This window comes from Pelodiscus sinensis, chromosome 1, assembly GCF_052426305.1.
Source record: "Pelodiscus sinensis isolate ZL-2025 chromosome 1, ASM5242630v1, whole genome shotgun sequence".
NCBI lineage: Eukaryota > Metazoa > Chordata > Testudines > Trionychidae > Pelodiscus > Pelodiscus sinensis.
Genome location: NC_143052.1, coordinates 90,531,042 through 90,552,367, shown reverse-complemented (window position 1 = coordinate 90,552,367; position 21,326 = coordinate 90,531,042). Strand labels below are relative to the sequence as shown.

Here is a 21,326-nt window from a genome sequence, read left to right as displayed (position 1 = left end):
GAAATATATGGCAGAATGCAGGTAAAACAGAACAGGAGACATACAGTTCTTCTGCAAGGAGTTCAGTCACAAATTTAATTGATGCACTATTTTTTAACAAGCATCATCAGCATGGAAGCATGCCCTCTGGAATGATGGCCAAGGCATGAAGGGGCATACAAATGTTTAGCATGTCTAGCACATAAATATCTTGCAATGTCAGCTTCAAAAGTGCCATGAAGATTCCTTTTCTCTCTTTCAGATGACATTTTAAATAAGAAATGGACATCATTATCTCCCACAAATGTAAACAAACTTGTTTATCTTAGTTGAATAGGAAGTAGGATTGAGTTGACTTGTAGGCTCTAAAGTTTGACATGGTTTGGTTTTGGAGTGCAGTTACGTAACAACAAAAATCTGCATTTGTAAGTTGCACTTTCTCAACAAAGATATTGCACTGAAGTACTTGTATGAGGAGAATTAAAAGTACTATTTCTTTTCTTTATAATTTTTACAGTGCAAATATTGGTAATCCAAAATAATAATACAAAGTGAGCACTATGCACTTTGTATTCTGTGTTGTAATTGAAATCAATATATTTGAATATGTAGAATAACATCCAAAATATTTAATAAACTTCATTGGCATTCTGTTGTTTAACAGTGCTATTAAAACTATGATTAATCATGATTAATTTTTCTAATCACAAATAACTTTTTGAGTTATTCGGGTGAGTTAGCTGTGATTAATCAACAGCCCTAATAAAAAGCTCTTTAATAAATTGAAAATCAAAATAAAACCCTACAAAATGTGGAAACATGGACAAATTGCTGAGGAGTAGTACAAAATAATAGCATAAGCATGTAAGGACAAAAGGCTAAGGCACAAAATAACTTACACTTAGCAAAGAACATAAAAGGTCTTTATGTATTTAAAGAGATTCTTTAAATACACTAAGGCTACGTATACACTGGCAGCTTCTTGCGCAAGAACTGTTTTGCAGAAGAGTTCTTGCGCAAAAAGTCTTCCACAAGAGCACATCTACACTGGCATGTGCTTTTGCGCAAGAGCATCCATGGCAGTGTGGACGCTCTCTTGCACAAGAAAGCTCTGATGGCCAATTTTAACCATAGGGGCTTCTTGCTCAAGAAATTCATGTTGCTTGTCTACACTGCCCTTTTGTGGAAGAGCTCTTGTGCAAGAGGGCTTATTCCTCGTGGGGAGAGGAATAACTCTTCCGGAAGAAGCCCTGTTTTACAACGCTATACTGTAAATTTACTTGCACAAGAACACGCGTGCAGTGTAGACAGCAGGCAAGATTTTGTGCAAGAACAACTGTTCTTGCGCAAGAAGCTGCCAGTGTAGACATAGCCTAAAAGAAAGACAAAGAAAAGTGTTGGCCCTCTACTTAGTGATGAAGGAAAAGCTAACAAATGGTGGCATCAAAAAAGCTGAGATGTGTACAGGATCATGGTATGACCAGATATGTCTTTAATATTAATGACAAGGGGAAAGGCATCCAAGCCAAATTAGGGAAAGAACAGGTAAAAGATGAGTTAGATGTATTTAAGGCAGCAGAGCCTTCTGAAATGCATCTTGGGGTCCTAACTCAACCAATCTTGGAATTATTTTTAACTCCTGGAAGATGGGTGAGGTCCAGAAGACAAGGGAAGGGAAAACATAGTTCCTGTCTTTTAAAAGGGGGAGCAAAGAGGACCAAGGAATTACAGAGCAATCAGCCTACCTTCAATACTTGGCAAGATACTGGAACAAATTATTTAACAATAAGTTTGTAAGCATCTAAAGGAGTCATCAAGAACAAATCATCCCAAACTAACCTTAGATATTAGGGAAAGACCATCTCTTCCTCCCAGATCATCTCTGTCTTGATCCATTCCTGCCTGGCTATCCATGACTCCTTCCTATCCTGTAAATTGATTTTTGCTGCATGATGTTGGTTGTTGGTGCCTCTGGCCCCATGTCATGGTGTGTGGGCACCAGATAACTCCTCTTCCAGAAGTAGTGACTGCAACATGCCAAGCAGTAGTCATACCACAAAACTGCTCACCTGTGACTTTGGATTGCCAACTTTCTGGGGTGTAGCCGGGCAGAGGAGAGCAGGGGAAACAAGAGATGGGAGGAATTGATTTTAGAGAATAATCTGTCATTTATTTAGATTGCAGTAGTACCTGCAATGTGCTGGGTGCTTTGCAAAGGAAAACACTCTCCGGGTACGTCTACACTACAGCGCTAGTTCGAACTAACTTAGTTCGAATTAGTTAATTCGAACTAAATTCGAACTAATGCATCTAGAACTAAAAACTAGTTCGAACTAGCGTTTTGCTAGTTCGAACTAGTAAGTCCACATTGAGTGGACTCTGAACAGGGCTTAATGATGGCCGGAAGCAGTGCCGGCAGGGCATAAAAGGAGGACATAGAGCATGGAGATACTGTCTCAGGCTAGCCGAGGGCTGCGCTTAAAGGGTCCCGACCCCCACCCCGGACACAGTTCTCAGGGGTGCCCCGCTTGCAAAGAAGTTCTGGCTTGGAGTGCCCTGAGTGCCCACACTGGGCACATCACACCACTCGGCCATCAGCCCGGCTGCACTTCCGCAGGCTGCCATCTGGGGAGAGGGAGTAATTGGGGGGCTGCAGGAGAGCTTCCACCCCCAGAAGCCCGCAGAGCCAGCCCAGTCCTCCCCATCGGGGGCTCGTACCCCATTCCTCCCTCACCTCCTTCCACTTGCCCTTCCCTAGCCCCCCTTCTTATTGATGTACAAAATAAAGATAACGTTTCTTCCAACATTGACTCTGTCTTTATTGAAAAAAACTGGGGGAGACTGGGAAAAGGAGGTGGGAGAGGGGAAGAGAAAGGCTGGGAGAGGGGAGGGCAACTAACATGATCAGGGGTTTGGCACAGGTCCCAGATGAAGAGAGGCTACAGAGACTGGGACTGTTCAGCTTAGAAAAGAGGAGACGGAGGGGGGACAGGATAGAGGTCTCTAAAAGCAGGGGTTGGGTGGAGAGGGTGCATTCAGAAAAGTTCTTCCTGAGTTCCCATAAAGAAGGACTAGAGGACACCAAAGGAAAGGAATGGGTAGCAGGCTTCAAACTAGTAAGAGAAAGTTGTTGTTGTTGACAAAGCAAATAGTTAACCTGTGGAACTCCTTGCTGCAGGAGGCTGTGAAGGCTAGAACTAGAACAGAGTTTAAAGAGAAGTGAGATAAAGTGATGGAGGTTGGGTCCATGGAGTCCTATTAGCCAGAGGGTAGGAGTGGTGTCCCTGCCCAAAGTTTGTGGAAGGCTGGAGAGGGATGGCACGAGACAAATGGCTTGGTCATTGTCTTCGGTCCATCCCCTCCAGGGTCCCTAGGGTTGGCCGCTGTTGGCAGACAGGCTACTGGGCTAGATGGACCTTTGGTCTGACCCAGTACGGCCATTGTAAGCTCAGGGCTCAGTGTCGGGGGTCTCAGTGGACCCCCTTGATTTTCATGCACACCTGGTCCTGGGTGGCCAGGCTGGCAGCTCTCCTGCCCTAGACGGCCACTTTCCTGTGCCTAGTGCGGAGATCGTGGACGAGGTCCACGATGTCCGCACTAGCCCAGGAAGGTGCCCGCCTCTTGCGGTCCAGGGCAAGCTCCCGGGAGCCGCCAGCCTGGTCCCGGCAAGAGGGGGTGGGCTGGGGGGCATCGGGTGGGTGGCTCTGTGCCGTGCCAGGTGCAGGGTCTGCTAGCTGGGTGCTGGCAGGCTTGCACCTGGCACGGGCACCGTAGCCAGCCCGTGCCCCTTTAAGGGGTCCGGGGCCGGGAGGGGGGCATAGAGTTTCCCTGGTGTTGGCCAGAGTGGCCACCAGGGAAACCTGGGGAGGGCTAGCCTCCCACTAGTTCGAACTAAAGGGCTACACAGCCCTTAGTTCGAACTAGCTAGTTCGAACTAGGCGTTAGTCCTCGTAAAATGAGGTTTACCTAGTTCGAACTAAGCGCTCCGCTAGTTCGATTCAAATTCGAACTAGCGGAGCGCTAGTGTAGCGCATAGGAAAGTTAGTTCGAACTAACGTCCGTTAGTTCGAACTAACTTTCTAGTGTAGACATACCCTCCCTTCCCTGAAAAGTTAGCAGTCCAAAACTATACAAACAATGTAAGCAGCGTGGGATAGGACAACAGTTTGCAACAGAGGTGGGCAACCTGTGACCCACAGGCCGCATACAGCCCATCAGGGTTTTGTTTGGCCTGCAAGATATTTTGTTTACTGTTGTCCACATGCAGGGTTGCCAGATTCTGCTGGTTTCCATTCATGCAGTTTTTTTTTCCCTGCATCCATTACAAAAGTGACACACACGTAAAGCAAGGGCACATGAAGCAAGGTGTATGCTGATTGCACACAACACTGACTGTGAGAACCAGGGATGTTAATATTTTGATTAACCAGCTAATTGAGGAGTCGATGGAATTTCCATCAACTACTCAATTAGTTGAGATAGGGGAGGGGGTGCTCTCTATCCCCACTGGGCCTCTGCCTTTGAAATGTAGCAAGAGCTACCAGTGCTGCTTGTGCCGGATCTGACCGCTGCACCTCTGCCTCCCCTATCTGTCCCTCCCCACACCGCAGAGACGGTTTTAAGCTGGCTCCTTTTAAGCTGGCTCCCCTCCAGCACCGGCTTCTGCTTCCTGCACCCTTGCAACCTCTGATATAGAGGCAGTGCGGGAGGGAGGGGGGATGCGAATAGTCAAGTTGACTACCCGATAAGGCCAGGCTTATTGGGTAGTCGACTATTCGGCTACTCTTTTACATGCCTAGTGAGAACCACGTGCTCCTTCTGCACTTAGTCAAAGCACTGCTATGGTTCAATCTGCACACCCTGCAAATTCTAGGTACGCAAGTGAAGTTAGCAAAATTACCCTGTCCCAGGAGATTGTCTTGGTTATGACCAGGGCTCAACAAACTATACAATCTACTCGCCCATGGTGAGTAGATTTCAGCCATGCGCCCCGTTCATTGGTGGTGTGTGCATGCTCAATGCGGCTCTTGCGCATGCACAGTGCAGGGCTGGCGAGCGGTTTTCACTGCCGTTTGTCAAGCCCTGGTTATGACAATTTTGCAGCCCGTTGCGATGAAGAAGGGTTGCTCATAAGGTCCACTCTGTAGCCTAGATTGCCCCTCGCTGGCTTACAAGAATCATTACAGTTGTTTTTTAAAATAAACAAACCAAATTCCCCCATGTCAGCTTCCCTTCCAAATCCAACCCTTATGCATTCCTCCCATACCAATTCCCAGTTCCAGTTTCAGTGTGCAAATACCCCTTCGTGCCCACATTCAGCCTCCTTCTCACCATGTATGTGAGCAGTTTACCATGCGACAAATCAGTGATTCAGAAAAGCAGATGATTTACTATCCCAAACAGAGCTTTTTCCAACCAATAAAAGAAAAGAACAGGAGATGAAATGAAACCCAGGAAGAGACTTCTCTATTACCAAGCTCTCTTCCGCGGAACATGTGGGGGAGAGAGATTGTGTCAGTTAGGCTATGTCTAGACTGTAGGCTTCTTTCCGAAGAAGCTTTTCCGGAAGAGATCTTCTGAAAAAAGTCTTCTTTCAAAAGAGAGTGTTCACACTATAAAAGTGCATCGAAAAAGTGATCTGCTTTTTCAAAAGATAACGTCCACAGTGAATGGACGGTCTCTTGAATGGAAGCTATGATTACTATGGATGGAGTGGCCACCAGGACACCTGTGCTTTTTCCTCTTTCCTTTCTTTCAAAAGAACTCCCTCTTCCCCGTCTACACACCCCTTTTTACAAAAGAGCTCTTTCAGAAAAAGACTTCTTCCTCGTAGAAAGAGGATTACCAATGTCGGAAAAACCCCTCTGTTCTTTCGATTCTCTTTTAGAAGAACGTGATTGCAGAGTGGACATAATTGAAGTTTTTTTCAGAAAAATGGCCACTTTTCCAAAAAAAAGTCTGCAGTGTAGACATTAGCTTCTTTCTTTGTAGGCATAGCAGACATAGTGGCTACGTCTAGACTGGCATGATTTTCTGGAAATGCTTTTAACGGAAAAGTTTTCCATTAAAAGCATTTTCGGAACAGAGCGTCTAGATTGGCACGGACGCTTTTCCGCAAAAGCATTTTTTGCAGAAAAGCGTCCGTGCCAATCTAGACGTGCTTTTCCGCAAAAAAGCCCCGATTGCCATTTGCGCAAAAGTTTTGCGCAAAAGGACTTTTGCCCGAACGGGAGCAGCATAGTATTTCCGCAAAAATACTGACAATCTTACATGAGATCGTCAGTGCTTTTGCGGAAATTCAAAGGCCAGTGTAGACAGCTGGCAAGTTTTTCCGGAAAAGCGGCTGATTTTCCGGAAAAACCGGCCAGTCTAGACACAGCCAGTGGGTGTCCAGGAGCACTATACATGAGAAGATAGTGGTTTTGTGGACCTGGCTCATGGCGGGCGTTCCTTGTATAGGGGATGGTGTGGAAGAAACTCTGAGATGTAGGTGAGAGGGGCAGTCATTTCTAGGGCTGATGGTACTGAGGTCAGATGATGAGAGTGGCTATGTCTTGGATTGGGCCAGAAGGGCACAATGTAGGTGTCAGGCTGGCCAGGGAGAAAGAGGTTACTGTTACCCAGAGAGATGAGGAGGGCCTGGACAAGCTCAGATCTGAGAAATCCGTGTGCCTTTGCCTGGCTGTGTGGGCTGAGAGAGACGCGTTGGCAGGTGGGGAATAAATGACAACACCCTGCACTTCCATTTTCACGTTCATCTGAGGCACTCAGCAGGGCACTTCAGGTCCACCAGAGGTGCTTTGCAAACATTAAGGCTATCTCCACACTACCAAGTTATTTCGAAATAAGCTATTTCAAAATAATAACTCCTGAAATAACTATTTTGAAATAAGTTTATTCCTCTTCACAAGCGGGAGTTATTATTTCAAAATAACAAGCCCTTTATTTTGAAATGACAGGCTTGGTAGTGTGGACACTCACCTTGTTATTTTGAAATAGGAGTTATTTCACAATAACTCCCTAGTGTAGACATGCCTTAAGGAAGCCTTAAGACATCCCTGTGAGGTGAGTACTGTTAGCCCCATTTTTAGCTGAACTTGCAACGCCCCCAGTGTTGAACCTCTCTGTCTGTCTGTCTGTCTGTCTATATCATGATAATTTGGATTACTGCATTCAATTGCTTTCCAAGTGTCAGGAATGTGCTAGAGAGAGAAGCAGGTGAGGTAATATCTGTTATTGGACCAACTCCTCACGTTGTCTCCATCATAGCCTGAGGGCAACATGGCTAAAACAACACTGCATATAACAGGGCATGTTCAGGGGCGGCCCTAGACTAGCTGCCAGCAACTGGCACCGTAGGCGAACCACGCAATCGGCACCCCCACCTCCAAACCCCTCAATGATATTGCGCCACCATTTGGCGCCCCATTTTACTTGGTGCCCTAGGTGACCACCTAGTTCGCCTATATGGACGGGCTGCCCCTGGGCGTGTTCTAGGCATCAATGACCACACAATCCTATTGACTTGGTTGAAAAAGAGAAAAACCAAAAGCAACCTCTGTGTTAGCTGATGGCAGCCATTAACCCCTTTCAGCATAACCATACCCCTCCTCTCAGCTCTGTCCATTGCCCCAGTGCAGTATAAACAAGAGAAAAAAAGGGGAATACTGTCTTCACAGCCATGCATATTGGGATAACTCATGCGTCTCTGGGGTGTGAAAAACACTTTCTCCTGACAGAAGTTACACCAACATAAGCCCCAGTGTGGACAGCTCTATGTCAGTGGTGGAGCGTCTCCTGCCAACATAGCTACCATGGCTTTCTGGGGGCAGGGAGTGGAGTCATTATGTTGACAAGGGAGCTCTCTCCTGTTGGCACACAGTGGCTCTAAGGGAGATCGCCCAGTGGTGTAGCTGCACTGGTACAGCTGAGCAATTGCTCTCCAGTGTCGCCATGGAGGATAAGGAAAGTCCCTGAAATAGAGGGGGGATCAGAGGGTGACACAGGGAGTCTGTGGGGGGAAGATACAGATACAAGGAGTTACTGGGGTGCAGTGAGCTGAGCCTATGCAAGCTACAAAGTGTGTGACCCCTTAGAGATGGAAGAAGAAGCACTGAAAGGTTAAGTGACTTGCCCAGAGTCTGTGAATGAGCAAGGAATAGAAGCTGGATTTCTGGATTCTCACACCCCTGCTCTAATCACAGTCTCAATCTCTTTTCAGAAGAACAAGAACAGTAGAGGCTAAATGACAGCTGAGGGCAGCGGTGGCTACAGAGAGAGGGTGTTATCTTTAGGTAGGAGTAGGACCGCATTTTCAATGTGTCTCCTTCATTGTCGGGTACCCAGAATTAGGAGACACTTGAAAATTTAGATCTACATATTAAAAACCATCAGGCTAAACCCACAAGACCATCTCGCAGCAGGAAACACAGAGCGAACATGCATTGCTGAGAGCCAGCTTCCAATGTGACGTTGAAGGGGCTGATTCTGGGGACACTTCTAAGTCAAAGGGAAGGGGGCCAGTCTTGGGGCCACAGATGCAAGGAGACAGAGATTTTCCCTCTGGTCCCCGCTGCACATGCTATACACACTAAGGACCCACCTCTCCTGGAGCTCCCAGGATGCAATGGTGTATAACATGGAGTCAGACTCTGAAAGTTAACCATCCAGTAGGGGCTGTAAAGCTCACACCTGTAACCTAACTCATGCCCAGCAAGGAGCCAGTGAAACAAATATCCGAGTCCCACCCCCAGCACCAGAGAGGGGCAGAGGGAGATTAACAGTGCTGCTGCCTGAATGGCTGTTCTCCGCACTTTCTCCCGGCTCAGCAGGTTCAGCAGACAACAAGACCGAGGCAGCTATGTCTGAGCTGGTGCCGGAGCCTCGGCAAAAGCCAGCGGTGCCAATGAAACCTGTTGGCATCAACTCCAACCTGCTGGGCTATATTGGGATTGACACCATCATTGAGCAGATGCGCAAGAAGACCATGAAGACGGGCTTTGACTTCAACGTCATGGTTGTGGGTAGGTAAAAGGGGTCATTCAGGCCTAAGGGGCCTTTGGGGGGACATAGAGAGAAGCTTTGCAGGGCTTTGACTTCAACCTCACAGGCGTAGGTACAAGGGGTTATAAGGAGACAGGAGATCATCATTGGGAATATGGGTGAAAGACAGATGCTTTAATATCAGGCCACGTAGGCACTGACTCTGGGGGTTCCTCAGAGCTCAAGCACCCACTGAGCACCTGCATGGATGGATTAGTGCTTTGTGACCCTTGTGCCCGGGCCAGGGTCCCACTCATTAGTCCACCCATGCTCTGCTCTGAGGCCCTGCCCCCACTTGTTCTCTTTGCTTCAAGGCTCTTTCCATGCTCCAACTTGAGGCTCCACCCTTGCTCAGCCTCATCACCCCAAAACCCCACCCACTGCTCGCATAGAGGAGAGGGGCCAGAGAGGAGCATCCACTGACTCAGTGTCTGTGTCAGGCCAAGCCTAGTTCTAGTAAATCCCTGATTCCTGACCCTGTGATTTCCCTGAAGGGACGAGCAAGGGATTCCTCACATCCAACCTGGCACATTCCCTGGGTTTAAATTCTTGAGCCTGTTGTCAGAGCACAGTTGTGGTAAATGCTCCATTCTTCCCCTTTATGTTTCTCAGGTCAAAGCGGGCTGGGTAAATCAACACTGGTGAATACCCTCTTCAAATCGCAAGTTAGCCGCAAGTCTTCCGGCTGGAATCGTGAGGAGAAGATCCCTAAGACAGTGGAGATCAAGGCTATTGGGCATGGTAAGAGGCAGGAAGTGTACATCCTGAGGACCATAGTCATTGTTTTTTCTGTTTTTTTCCATATATGTTGTCAAGGCTGTTCCCCACTCTGGCACTCCGAGTGCAGATGGTGGGGGCCCACAAGAGACCTCAAAAAGTACATTGCCTCTATAGGCTTTTGTTTTTAAAAAACTCCCAAGGTCAAAGATTCCCTTACCCTGGGGGAGAGGTTGCCACCGCCAAGTAACAAAACCCCTTTTTTCTTGAATCTAGAAAGAAAGCACTTGGAACTTCTTCCAGAGAGGCACCCCAAGCTCTTTTACCACAAGAGAGCTTGAAAAAAACCCAAGAAAACAAACTGTAATCTCTGATAGCTGACCTCTCTGACTTAGGTATGCATACACAGACCTATTACCTTCCAGGACACAAGCATCAAATCATAGCCTTAAAAAAAGGTGTTTTTATTAACAAAACAAAAAGATATACTTGATAAAGCATATTTGTTTGCTAAGTGTTTTAAAGCAAATGAGAAAAGAACAAATTAAAACATAGAGAAATTCATCCCTGGGATAGAGCTTAACGTTACAGCATATGGGGGAGGGGCACAAGGACTTGGCACAGAGAAGTTTAACCAAACAACAAAACAAAGACAATAACCTGATTGCGTCTAAATAGACATTCCATATCTATCCACATATCCCTGCTTCAAGGTCCAGTCCATTTTCATGCCCATTTCATGCCTGGATCGATTCATCTTGTTGCCCCAGCTCCTGGCTTAAACTCACACAAATTAAAACAGCATGCAGTATCCCTTTCAATTCAAATCTCAATACTTTCTTCTCATTGGTTCCCCTGGCTCCCTGCCAATGCTTTCTAGCTACCTGGGTTTAACCCTATGGTTACTGAATGCTGGGATGTTCAGAAAAGGAAAGCACTCCTCCTATCCATCACACATGTGCAGAATAAATTTTGTTAGGTGCACAGAGGCATGTGTGGTTGTGCACCATCAATGGAAACACATGCTGCTGGCTATGGGTGCTGTGGGCATTCTGCTAATCAGATGGGTGGCATCTGGATCTTTCCTACAGAGCTGCCCAAGCACACAGCTTATTGGCTGAAAGAGTATAGGAGGTGCTGATGTCTTAGAACTGTGCTGTTACAGACCTGTTACTAGGGCTGGTGGGAAAACCAGAATTCAAGGTTTTGTTCCACATCAAGATGTAACTGAGATCTCTTGAAATTTCTGAGAGAGAGACCCTAACCCACTCCAGGCTAGCCAGTAGCCTGGTCGTTAGGGCACTCATCTGGGAAGTGGGAGACCCAGGTTCAAAATCGCTGCTCTGAAGGAGGCACACATTGTCCTGGGTGACCCAAGGCAGAATCTCCTCCTTCTGTGGCAATGGAGGGGGCAGAATGTTACCGTTCCTACAAGTGTCACAAGAGTGTACCCTGAGAGGCTGATCTCGAGGGAAGGGGATTGTGAGACCCTTTCTGCTTCCTTCCACAGTCATTGAAGAAGGTGGTGTCAAGATGAAACTGACAGTAATTGACACCCCTGGATTTGGTGACCAGATCAACAATGAGAACTGGTGAGTGTCTGTCCCCACCCATCTCCCCAGCTATTTGCTCTTGGGTAGCTGACTTACCCATAGGGCTGGGGATACAAAAAGGTCAACACCCAGCAGGGCCAATATGCAGTCCACTCCTGGAACACAGGACCAGCTCACTAACTGGCTATCCTGTCCCAGGCTGAGTCATTGCCACAAGAGGGGATGTTGGTGTTCCTTCTGAATCAGTTCTCAACTAATCCCCAGCATGGGGCCGGGTGCTCTGTGGCTCAGAGTTTTGCCTTTCATACAGGCCGTAAGGACACATGTACTCATTATGGATCCGAGTGTAAATCTGAGGAGAATAAAGGTGTTAGTAGCAACATCTTGCCAAACTCCAATCTGGATAATGGCATGCTGCCTCCCTAAAAGTCACCCTGGGGTGACAGTCTTCACTTCCTGCCTTAAGGCCTGACCCAAAGCCCACTGAAAGCAAAGGAAAAAATCCTATTCCCCTCTAATAGCCTTTGGATCAGGCCTGTAAACTCTTGTGAGGTGTTGCTGTAAAGCTGCCTGCTCTAGAGGTGGCTGCACATGAGTGGCAGGTGAAGTGATTCTTATCTACACAGCTTATAAAGTGCTTGGGATCCTACTAAATGAAAGAGGCTCAGGAAATGTAAAATCCTTATCATTAGTTTGCGCCATGCTTGCAATCCCCTGCTTCCTCCGCCCCAAAATTCAGCCATTCTGCCTGGTTTGGATCAGAGCAAAACACATTTCAAAGTTGCAGGGGCCCTCACAGAGAACGCCCTGCCAGCAGCCCCTTTCCACACATGCCACAGGGGTCTCTGCTGGTCAATAACCCTGGTAGGATGTGATTAGGCTAGTCTAGATGACACCCTTCCACCCTGTAATGTAAACCCTCTTGGCTCCTGTGAGTATGAAGCATGAGGTAGTCAGGTGCCCTGCACAGTCCTTACCTATACACAGAATATGCAGCTGTAGGGCACCCAAACATTTGGGACACCACTGGGTCTTAATGTCCACCCACCTGCCTCTTCCTATCCCTGTTTTAAAGTGTAAAATTAGTTTAAAATTTGTTTTGAGACTATTTCATTAGTGTGTTGCTGAAGATTATAACATCACCTCTCTAAAAAATTGTCCCCCTCCCAGCTGCCACTGGTCATAGGGGCACCAGTTTAATAGTACTGCGTAGGGCCCCCTACATCTTAAGGACAGCCCTGAATGTGCCTCTCTCTCTTTGTCTCTGACCTCCACAGCTGGGAGCCCATTGAGAAATACATCAACGAGCAATATGAGAAATTCCTAAAAGAGGAAGTGAATATCGCAAGGAAGAAGCGAATTCCAGACACGCGAGTCCACTGCTGCCTCTACTTCATCTCCCCCACGGGTCACTCGTACGTACCCCGCTGCCAGTTGCTTCCTCTCTCCCACGGATTGCTTACTTGCGTCCTGTCTCATCTCATGGGGCCTCTATTTTAGCTCCCCCTATGGTTCAGTCATATGTAGCTCACTGCTCCCTCTAGTGTCCTCCACAAGTCTCTCCCATGTATCCTAATCCGTTCAGCACTTCCCTTTATGTTCCACTCTGCCTCTTTCATCTCTCCCACCATGGGTCATGCACCGGGCTCCCACTGTAGCTTAGCTTTCCTGTGCTGGGATGGAGGGAGGAAGAGAAGAGGTAATGGGAGAGATCTCTTGGGGGAAATGCAGGCAAACTCTCCCTTATCCTTCTGGACTCTGGGAGAGGGGAGAGGTGAGCCAGTGTTAAAGGCGACGGGGTAAAAAGGCTCTCACTGACTCCTTTTTCCTGCCTGCAGCTTGCGACCTTTGGACCTAGAGTTCATGAAACATCTCAGCAAAGTAGTAAATATCATCCCTGTTATTGCCAAGGCAGACACCATGACCCTGGAAGAGAAGACCGAGTTCAAACAAAGGGTGAGTACCACCAAGCCTGCATGGACTGATGCTTATTCATCCTCCCCTGTCCCAGCAGGAAGATGGGAGTGGTGGGCTGTATCCTTCAGATGGGGATTATACTGGTTTGACCACTCCACTATTCTGCCATTTCCCTTCATGGCTCAGATCAGCACTCAGCTGCTGCCATGCAGTAGATCAATATTGGATTCTTCTCCCCAGATAGAATCCAGCTACATGTGACCTTAAAATAGGACCTGGCACTGCATCAATGTGGGACATGGATCTGGGCGTGCTCATCTGGCAGACAGTTGCCTAAATCATTTGGACTAATATGGGGAAGGCCATTTTTCCAGCGGGTAGGAAATCACAGCAATTCAGCTCTGTCCCAGGTCACTGTGCATTCCTTACAATATGGCCTTTCCAAAATGTGCATGCCCTTTAAATGAGCCTTCATAAAACATGTGCCCACAGTGGGTCATCACTGACATTGTCATGTATCTGTGCTAGTGAACCCCACTGCTCAGCGCAGACTGGAGAACACGTCGGGAGCGTAAACTAATGAACAGAGTGCAAGTATCCTGAAAGAGCAGCTATTTTCATGTGCAAGTCTCTCACAGGGCCTCTCTCATCACTGCGGCAAGAGTTTCACACCTGTGACCTGCCAAGACATCTTTCTGCTGACCCCTGGCCTACTCCTGGGTTATTTAATCCTTCATGGCTCTAACTGCTGGGTCCAGTGAATAAAGTCCAATCTTTTGCCCACACTGCTGTGTGTCACAGCTGTATCACACATTCCTCCATTATTCCTTGCAGGAATCTTCCCCAGAGACTGTTGGAGCAGCAATATTCTACTACTGCATCCCGCTGTCTGCCATAATTCAATGCTTGAATTACTTTTCACTTTCCAATGTTTCCCTGCCCAGGTGCGCAAAGAATTGGAGGTGAATGGGATCGAGTTTTACCCCCAGAAAGAGTTTGATGAGGACCTGGAAGATAAAACAGAGAATGACAAAATCAGGGTAGGACCCACCGTCTCATGAAAGAGCACTGAGGCATGGGTAGATTTCACTAAGTGCAGAATGGAGACAAATCACTCTAGTTTTCAAAATGCTTTGAGATCCTTGGATGAAATATGCTATAATGCAAAGTAGTATGATTACTGTTTGTATCCCCAGTAGGGAGGATGGGATCTTTTATCCTAATTAAATTTGCATTGTCTCCATTCATTGTCACCCCAGAGTGCTGTGATTGCTGAATTTACGAGGTCTGTTTGTTTTCACTTCATGTTGCTGGAAATTGGGTTTGGGCTGGGAGCTTCCCATGTGAGCTGTTGCTATTTAAGACCCAGCTTGTTCTCTGCTTGACCCCTCAAACTCTTATTGCTGGTAGTCTCCTAAGTAAAACTTGGATTGTATTTCTCCTTCTCGTCAATCACCCATCTCCTGTACAAATGCTGGGGATCTCTGCAGACCAGCCTTGGAACATGGGTCGAAGAAATGTAGGGCTTTTCCTTTTGGGGGCTTATTCATTTTATTTGGGGGGAGGGGGGATTTTTAGCAATTTTTGAGCTTTATGTAGCTGTCCAAAATCAGCTATTTTCAGGACTTTGTATATGCTTAGGCTTTGCAGAATTTGATTTTTGTTTGTTTGTAATGTTGATGGAAAATAACCCATGGAACCCACTGAATCATTGGGAATCACAGCCGGCTCGGCTATGGCAACAGGTGTAAACAACTGTCTAGGGATAGTGTCAGATTTTGCTGCGGCCAGTCACTGGATTGTCAGTGGCAATGAGTGCCTCTTGCCCCGCCGAAGGCTGTATGCTGCAGGGAGGAGGGTAACACGGGGAAGGGCGGAGACAAAGTAGGAATACTGCTGCCCATATCTCATTATTGTCCAGTGCCTAGAGAAGCAGATTGATTAGGCCTGTCTACTTGTCTCTCTCCAGCAGGAGAGCATGCCGTTTGCAGTGGTGGGCAGTGACAAGGAATACCAAGTAAATGGCAAAAGAATCCTGGGCAGGAAAACTCCTTGGGGCGTCATTGAAGGTAAACAGATCCGTCTTTTCGAGATGGATGTATCCACCTAGGCTCAGGCACTTGAAGCTCCAGGTACAATGCAGACCATGTCCCCCACACCTGCAATTATATTTTCATAATTAAAAAAAAAAAGATATTTTCAAGTACCTCTACTAAGGGGAATTGGCACTACCACTGTGGCATTGCCAACTGGCTGGGGTCTGCTGCCACTTTAGAATGTGGGAGATGTCAAATTGAGGCCTGTGAGGTCACCTTATTTTTCAACTGAAACCTTCCTCGTGGTTTTAAGACTTGACAAATCCCAATGGACTGCATGTGAGCCACACACAGGAGTGGCCCGAGGCAGGCTGGCGCCCCTGGCAGAACGTGTGATCGGCACCCCTGCCTGCATGGCCGTCAATGGAGTGACATCATCATTGGGTGCCCCGGGCGCCCCATGACGTCATCATCTGGCGCCATTGAAGGCGGCGCCCTAGGCGACGACTGAGTCGGCCTATAGTCACAGGCCGCCCCTGGCCACACATGCCTCCATGTGCTGTTTGAACTATAAAATCTGTGTCCATTTGCCCACCACCTTGACACCCGCCCCAGGAGCTGTACTAAGGAAGGTTTTTGTAACACCACACTCCCCAACTTTCTCTGTTTACAGTGGAAAACCTCAGTCACTGCGAATTTGCGCTACTTCGAGACTTTGTCATCAGGTGAGGTCAGCGGTTAAGCAATCGTTTATTCCTGATGAGATGGGCTACAGTACTTACTGAACGGACTTTCTGATAAAATTTCCTAGTGACGAGAGCCATGATAACGGAATAGTCTCCAAGGGAAGGGATAAAAGTCACATTTCTTCAGACAATCAAAGTTGGGCTGAATACTATAGGGAACAATTTTATTTTAATAAATGGGCAGGGCAACCTAGTTAATCTTTAATGCTTATAATTGCTATGCCAACAAGGGGTTAAGTTGTGATGGTGGCTGGCCTATGTGACAAAGAACTCGGGTGACACCCTCCCCTATGCCCCACTCTACATACACACAATAGATGGGAACACCTAGAGCTGGGTTAGAATCAGTGACAAAGGGGGAAAGATTCTTCAACCCATTCCTAAGTCCCAGCCCGTATAATCCTCCTGATTGGGAGATGAATTAAAACTGGTGACCAAGGGATAAAAATCTCCAGATCCCCCATCTCCAGTCCACCTTCTCCCAAGTTTATGTGTGGATAGAAGCCCTCTCAGGGGACCGGACATCTGTCCTAAATTCTGTGGGCAAGTCCCATAGTTTGAAGGCAATCCGTGTGTCCTAGGAACAAGCTAGGTTTTCAAAGAAGCCCAATGTAAATACACATTGAAGTTAAAAACCAGTCCCAGTGCACTGCCTGTTGTTGTGGTATTTTAGCCTCTGGGTGTGATGAAATGTCAGATTGTGACTGTGTCACAGTGACCTCACAATACTTTATTTTTTGGCCTGCACAACAAATATCTAATGTTGGCACCGCCTGTCTGTCACTGTTGTGCTTCCCCTAATCTTTCCATGAAAGGTTGTCATTAAACAATGATGGCTAAAGTCCAAATGTTTTCTGGTGGCTAGTGACTGGTTGGGAGGAGCTGGGAAGGCTGGTGCTGGTAGCACATTTACTGTGAGCTTCAGTGCATAACTGGCCAATTGCTTTGAGGAAGTTTTATCTTCTTTGACGCAGCACGTACTAGCCACTGTTGTAAGACGTGATCAATCAGATATTTTAACTGGTACAGCAGGAAGCGGAATAGCTGACTGAATGGACCATTGCACACTGCACTGCACTGGCAAGGCCAAATATCTGAGCCAGCATGACATGTCCTGGGTGCTAATTTTATTTTGCTGACTGATGCAGTTTCAATTGTCTAATGCAGGGGTGGGAAACCTTTTATGGGTCAGGGGCCACTGACCACCAGAAAAATCAGTCGGGGGCCACACAGAAGCGAGAAGAAAAACAAACCTTCTCTAATGTGGCTCTCAGCTGAGGAGAAAAGTAATAAAGATGTAGAAAGACACTCCTCATATTCCCCTCCCACACCAGAACCTAGTGGGGGCAGCCTAGTAGATTTTGTGTGCTTCAGCCCCACAATGGGGAGGTGGGAGGATTGGTGCACCAGCACAAGCTCCCCAATGCGGCGGGGGGGGGGGGGTGAGAGCCAGATCCCAGCGCGGCGGGGGGGGGGGGGGAAGAGCCAGATCCCAGCAAGCTGGGGGCTGCATCCGGCCCCTGGGCCTGAGGTTCCCCACCCCTGGGCTAATGTATTATGCCATGGCCTCCATAAAGAATGAATGCCCTGTTCATTGGCCTGCCAGACTGGGGGAATTGTCTCAGACAGCTTAGGAAATTAAAAAAATAATAATAATAACAGTGAGCCAGTTGCTAATAGATTATTTTTCTTACCCTCCTTCTGTCTCCCTTAGGACCCACCTCCAAGACCTAAAAGAAGTGACACACAACATCCACTATGAGACGTACAGGGCCAAGCGGCTGAATGACAACGGGGGACTTCCCCCAGTGACCGCTGAGACAGAGGAAAACCATGAAAGTAATCTGTGAATTACTCCTCCCACTGTCTGGATATTGCAACCCGCCCCAGTCACCCTCGACTTTACTGTAGGCCTGTCTTCAAAGCATGTGGCACATCCTCTGTGTGTGTGTACGGGAGAAGGGGCAGGGGCATTTCCTTTCTCCTTCCTAGAATGTTGTCATTCTTGTTTTTTGCCCAGCAGGCTGTCTGTTGTCTTCCCTTCTCGTGTTCTGTGGTTTTGTTGCACGTTCTCGTTGTGGGAAGTAGCAGAGGGAATGCTGGGAGATTTGATTGCTAGGGCTTGGGGGCAGAAGTGAAAGTAAGCAGGTGCAGCTCCTACAAGAGCTGGCTGAGCTGTGGCAAAAACAGCAGGGAACTATTCAAAAAGCTGGCAGGAACCTGGGTTGCAATAGGACAGTACCTGTAAGAAATTGTAAGTTACTTTCACGGCTGTTTAAGGGCTTGCAGGGGGAATGACTTGGTTCTGTGTTTGTCATTTGAAAAGCATAGAAAGACTCCAAGGACAGACAGACAAAGTTCAATGAGCACAGTGTCTTCAGAATGGTGGTGGTGTCAGAGAACCTCTTCATGTGAATGGAGTTTCCTGGTATGGAGGGGAAGGTAGGAGGTTGACTTAGGGGAATGATAGGTGGCTATGTCATATACCCATTTCTCCCAGGGGCCAGGTAAAAAAGAGAGTGGGGGAGAATTAGTGGAAAATTGTGGCTGGGATGAGAGCATATTTTCTAGTCTGTGTACTAATCGGGAGCATCGGTGGAGGTAGAGGGTGAGTGCAGATTAGATCTTGGACCTTAGTGTTTCATTGTGTCAGATCTGGAAGCTGTTGTTTTACCTTCCCACCACAGGTGTCTGAGAGGGGAGAGATGATGATAAAAAAACAAGAACACTCATTGAGGGATGAATCCTAAGGTTTTTACTCAGGGCCAAATGGGAGCATGTAGCCACTGGTCTGGGATTGGCGGGGGGGGGGGGTCTCCCTGTCCCAGCAGGCAGCGGGTCGGGGTAGGCTGCCCCATCTTCTAGAGTACTTCAGGGTACTTCTAGGGTACTTCTAGGGACCCCAATGTGCTCAGTCCACTTTGCAAGCCAGTGCAAAGGGTGAGGAGAATGGTCCAGATCACAGCTCTCTCTTCCCTTCCCACTGTGGGGCAACATACACAGCACAGAGGCAGGCCCTGCACCCCCTGCACTTGTGAATGCCTCTTGCATATGATCCACAAGTAGAGTAGGCTCCTTGCAGAGTCAGGCGTGCAAAGGCCAGAGGGGGAGACATATATGCAAAGGGACAGTGAATGAGAAGGGAAACGGGACATCGGTAGCAGAGAGGAAATCATGTTTCCCAAGACTGGAATGAGTTTCCATACAAGAACAGCTCTCCATTCAGTTGGGAAACATCATGGGGTCCCTTTATCCATTGCAAAGGGTTCTGCTGGTAGGGAAAGAGGAGAGAAGAATTCACGTGACCCTTGCCCCCCTGGCCAGGGCCGCCTGCTTTTGAGGTAGTGCTGGATACTAGCCTTTGAGCAATTAGGAACTGTGGATACCTTGTGATGTTCCAGGTAGACTTTCCACACTGAGAACCTTTCTGCTGGTTTACCCCAGGACTCAGAACCTCTCCTGTGCTTCTGGGCCCTTTGGGATGGCATGTGGGCATTGTAGAGAGATAAAGTTGTTATCTTATTTAATTGCCTTGTAAAGAAACGCTTTTTAATCCCCTGGGTTTTTGGCACTAGGGATCCATTTTCCCTCCCCAGTCACAGCTGTGTCCTTCTCCAGGTGCCAAACAAACACACAGTCTCTGCACAGCTTCCCCATATGAATAGTGACTGCTTTATCAGTTCCACCTTCTGATCCTCCAGGAGATGGCCTGGTATTTGATGAAGGGACTTGTCTCTCTCAAGCACTGAGCCGGAGACTTGATTAGGGGTGAATGTGGCGGTATATGCCCGCCCCAGCATATGGCTATTCCAAAGTACAGTTGCCGCTTCATTGGTCACTGGCCCCAGGGCCAACTTGCTAGTCCGTAACTCACTTGCCCCATGTGTAACTCTCAATCCATAAGTAGTCCGATTCGCAGGGCTAACGGCCTACTGGACGAAGTCAATAAGGGTATGTCTACACTACCACCCTAGTTCGAACTAGGGTGGTTAATGTAGGCAATCGAAGTTGCAAATGAAGCCCGGGATTTAAATATCCCGGGCTTCATTTGCATCTTGCCAGGCGCCACCATTTTTAAAGCCTCGGTGTAACGGTAGTTCGAATTAGAAAGCCTAATTCGAACTACCCACTCCGTGCCGCGTGTAGCCGCGGGCACGGAGTCCAAACTACTGGGGCTTTAAAAATGGTGGCGCCCGGCAAGATGCAAATGAAGCCCGGGATATTTAAATTCCGGGCTTCATTTGCAACTTTGATTGCCTACATTAATCATCCTAGTTCGAACTAGGGTGGTAGTGTAGACATACCCTAAGTGTCCTTGACCTCAGGGTAGTAGGGCCTAATAACCAGAGTCAATGAGTGCCCCTGGTTTCGGGGCAGTAGGGCCCAATGGCCAGAGTCAATGAGGCAGGAATTTGCCCCTGGCAGGGGGACCCAGGCCCATCCTGCTCCACTGGGTCCTGGCCCAGGGCCTTATGAGCATAGTGGTTGCCTACCGCTCACTCTTGGCAGGGACTTTGGCCAAAACACTCCAAGAATACCTGGGTGGGAGGGGCAGCTCCTGCACCCTCCCCGGGTCACCTCCTACCAGTCTCATTGGGGCATCAACCCACATAGCCGTTGGGTCTCCCAGTCCCCCGGCTGTGGTTTCTCCCTGGGTCTCCGCAGGGGTAGAGCAATCGCTATCTCCAGGCCCTTCAGCTCCCTCTATCTGGACTGCAGGCTGTATCAGTGCTGGAGTTCCATCTCGAGAACCTTCCCCTTCACTGGCCAGCCCAGACGGAGCTGCTCCTGGCCTTTATACTGGCCCAGCACTTGGAGCATGCCCAGTCTGCTTGAAGGAGCAGGACTTTCTCTGCCCACAAGGTTTTCACCCCTCCCATTCTAGTGGGGGGTATTCCCATCCTGTCACAGTGAGTGTAGTTACTGAATAATGATACCAGTTTTCTTAACACTAAGGCCTCTACTTTGCATTTTTTACCTGTAGAGACAAAACATTCCACTATCTAGCTCAGCTGTTCAGAACACAGCCAGACTGACAGGGATGGCAGAGAGATGCCGGAGTCAGTCCAACCTAAGTCACAACTGCAATGAGTTTGGAGATCTTTGTCTGCACCCAGGAGGATGCCTGTCCCGTGATTAGTGGCCATCTATTAGTACTAGAAGAGCAGAAAGTCACATGAAAGCTCATGGCCTAATAAGTTTGTTAATCTCTAAGGTTCCACACGGCTGCTCACGTGAGAAGGTTAGAGAGCTGAGTCATCCTGCAGAGCAACTAGCAGAGCAGGTTGCAGGTCAGGACTGAGGTGCTCTGGAAGAGCTGTGGGTGTGGATCTCCA

The 21,326-nt window shown here is 47.9% G+C and overlaps 1 protein-coding gene across 6 annotated transcripts in view; it reads left to right on the top strand.

Moving 5' to 3' along the window:
* SEPTIN3 (septin 3) overlaps positions 1 to 19,984 on the top strand; it is a 33,572-nt gene extending 13,588 nt beyond the window's left edge. For 3 of the 6 annotated variants that reach the window (XM_075935772.2, XM_075935774.2, XM_075935781.2), the window contains 9 exons: positions 8,808 to 9,002; positions 9,634 to 9,762; positions 11,249 to 11,330; positions 12,569 to 12,706; positions 13,130 to 13,247; positions 14,153 to 14,248; positions 15,178 to 15,277; positions 15,918 to 15,969; positions 17,705 to 19,982. In XM_075935772.2, coding sequence (XP_075791887.2) covers positions 8,808 to 9,002; positions 9,634 to 9,762; positions 11,249 to 11,330; positions 12,569 to 12,706; positions 13,130 to 13,247; positions 14,153 to 14,248; positions 15,178 to 15,277; positions 15,918 to 15,969; positions 17,705 to 17,840 — 1,046 coding nt within the window. In that variant the 3' untranslated portion in view covers positions 17,841 to 19,982. Of the gene's footprint in view, positions 1 to 8,807; positions 9,003 to 9,633; positions 9,763 to 11,248; positions 11,331 to 12,568; positions 12,707 to 13,129; positions 13,248 to 14,152; positions 14,249 to 15,177; positions 15,278 to 15,917; positions 15,970 to 17,704 lie in introns of all 6 variants that reach the window. The other 3 variants (XM_075935775.2, XM_075935777.2, XM_075935783.2) reach the window with 3 other exon arrangements.
* The last annotated feature ends 1,342 nt before the right edge of the window (positions 19,985 to 21,326 follow it).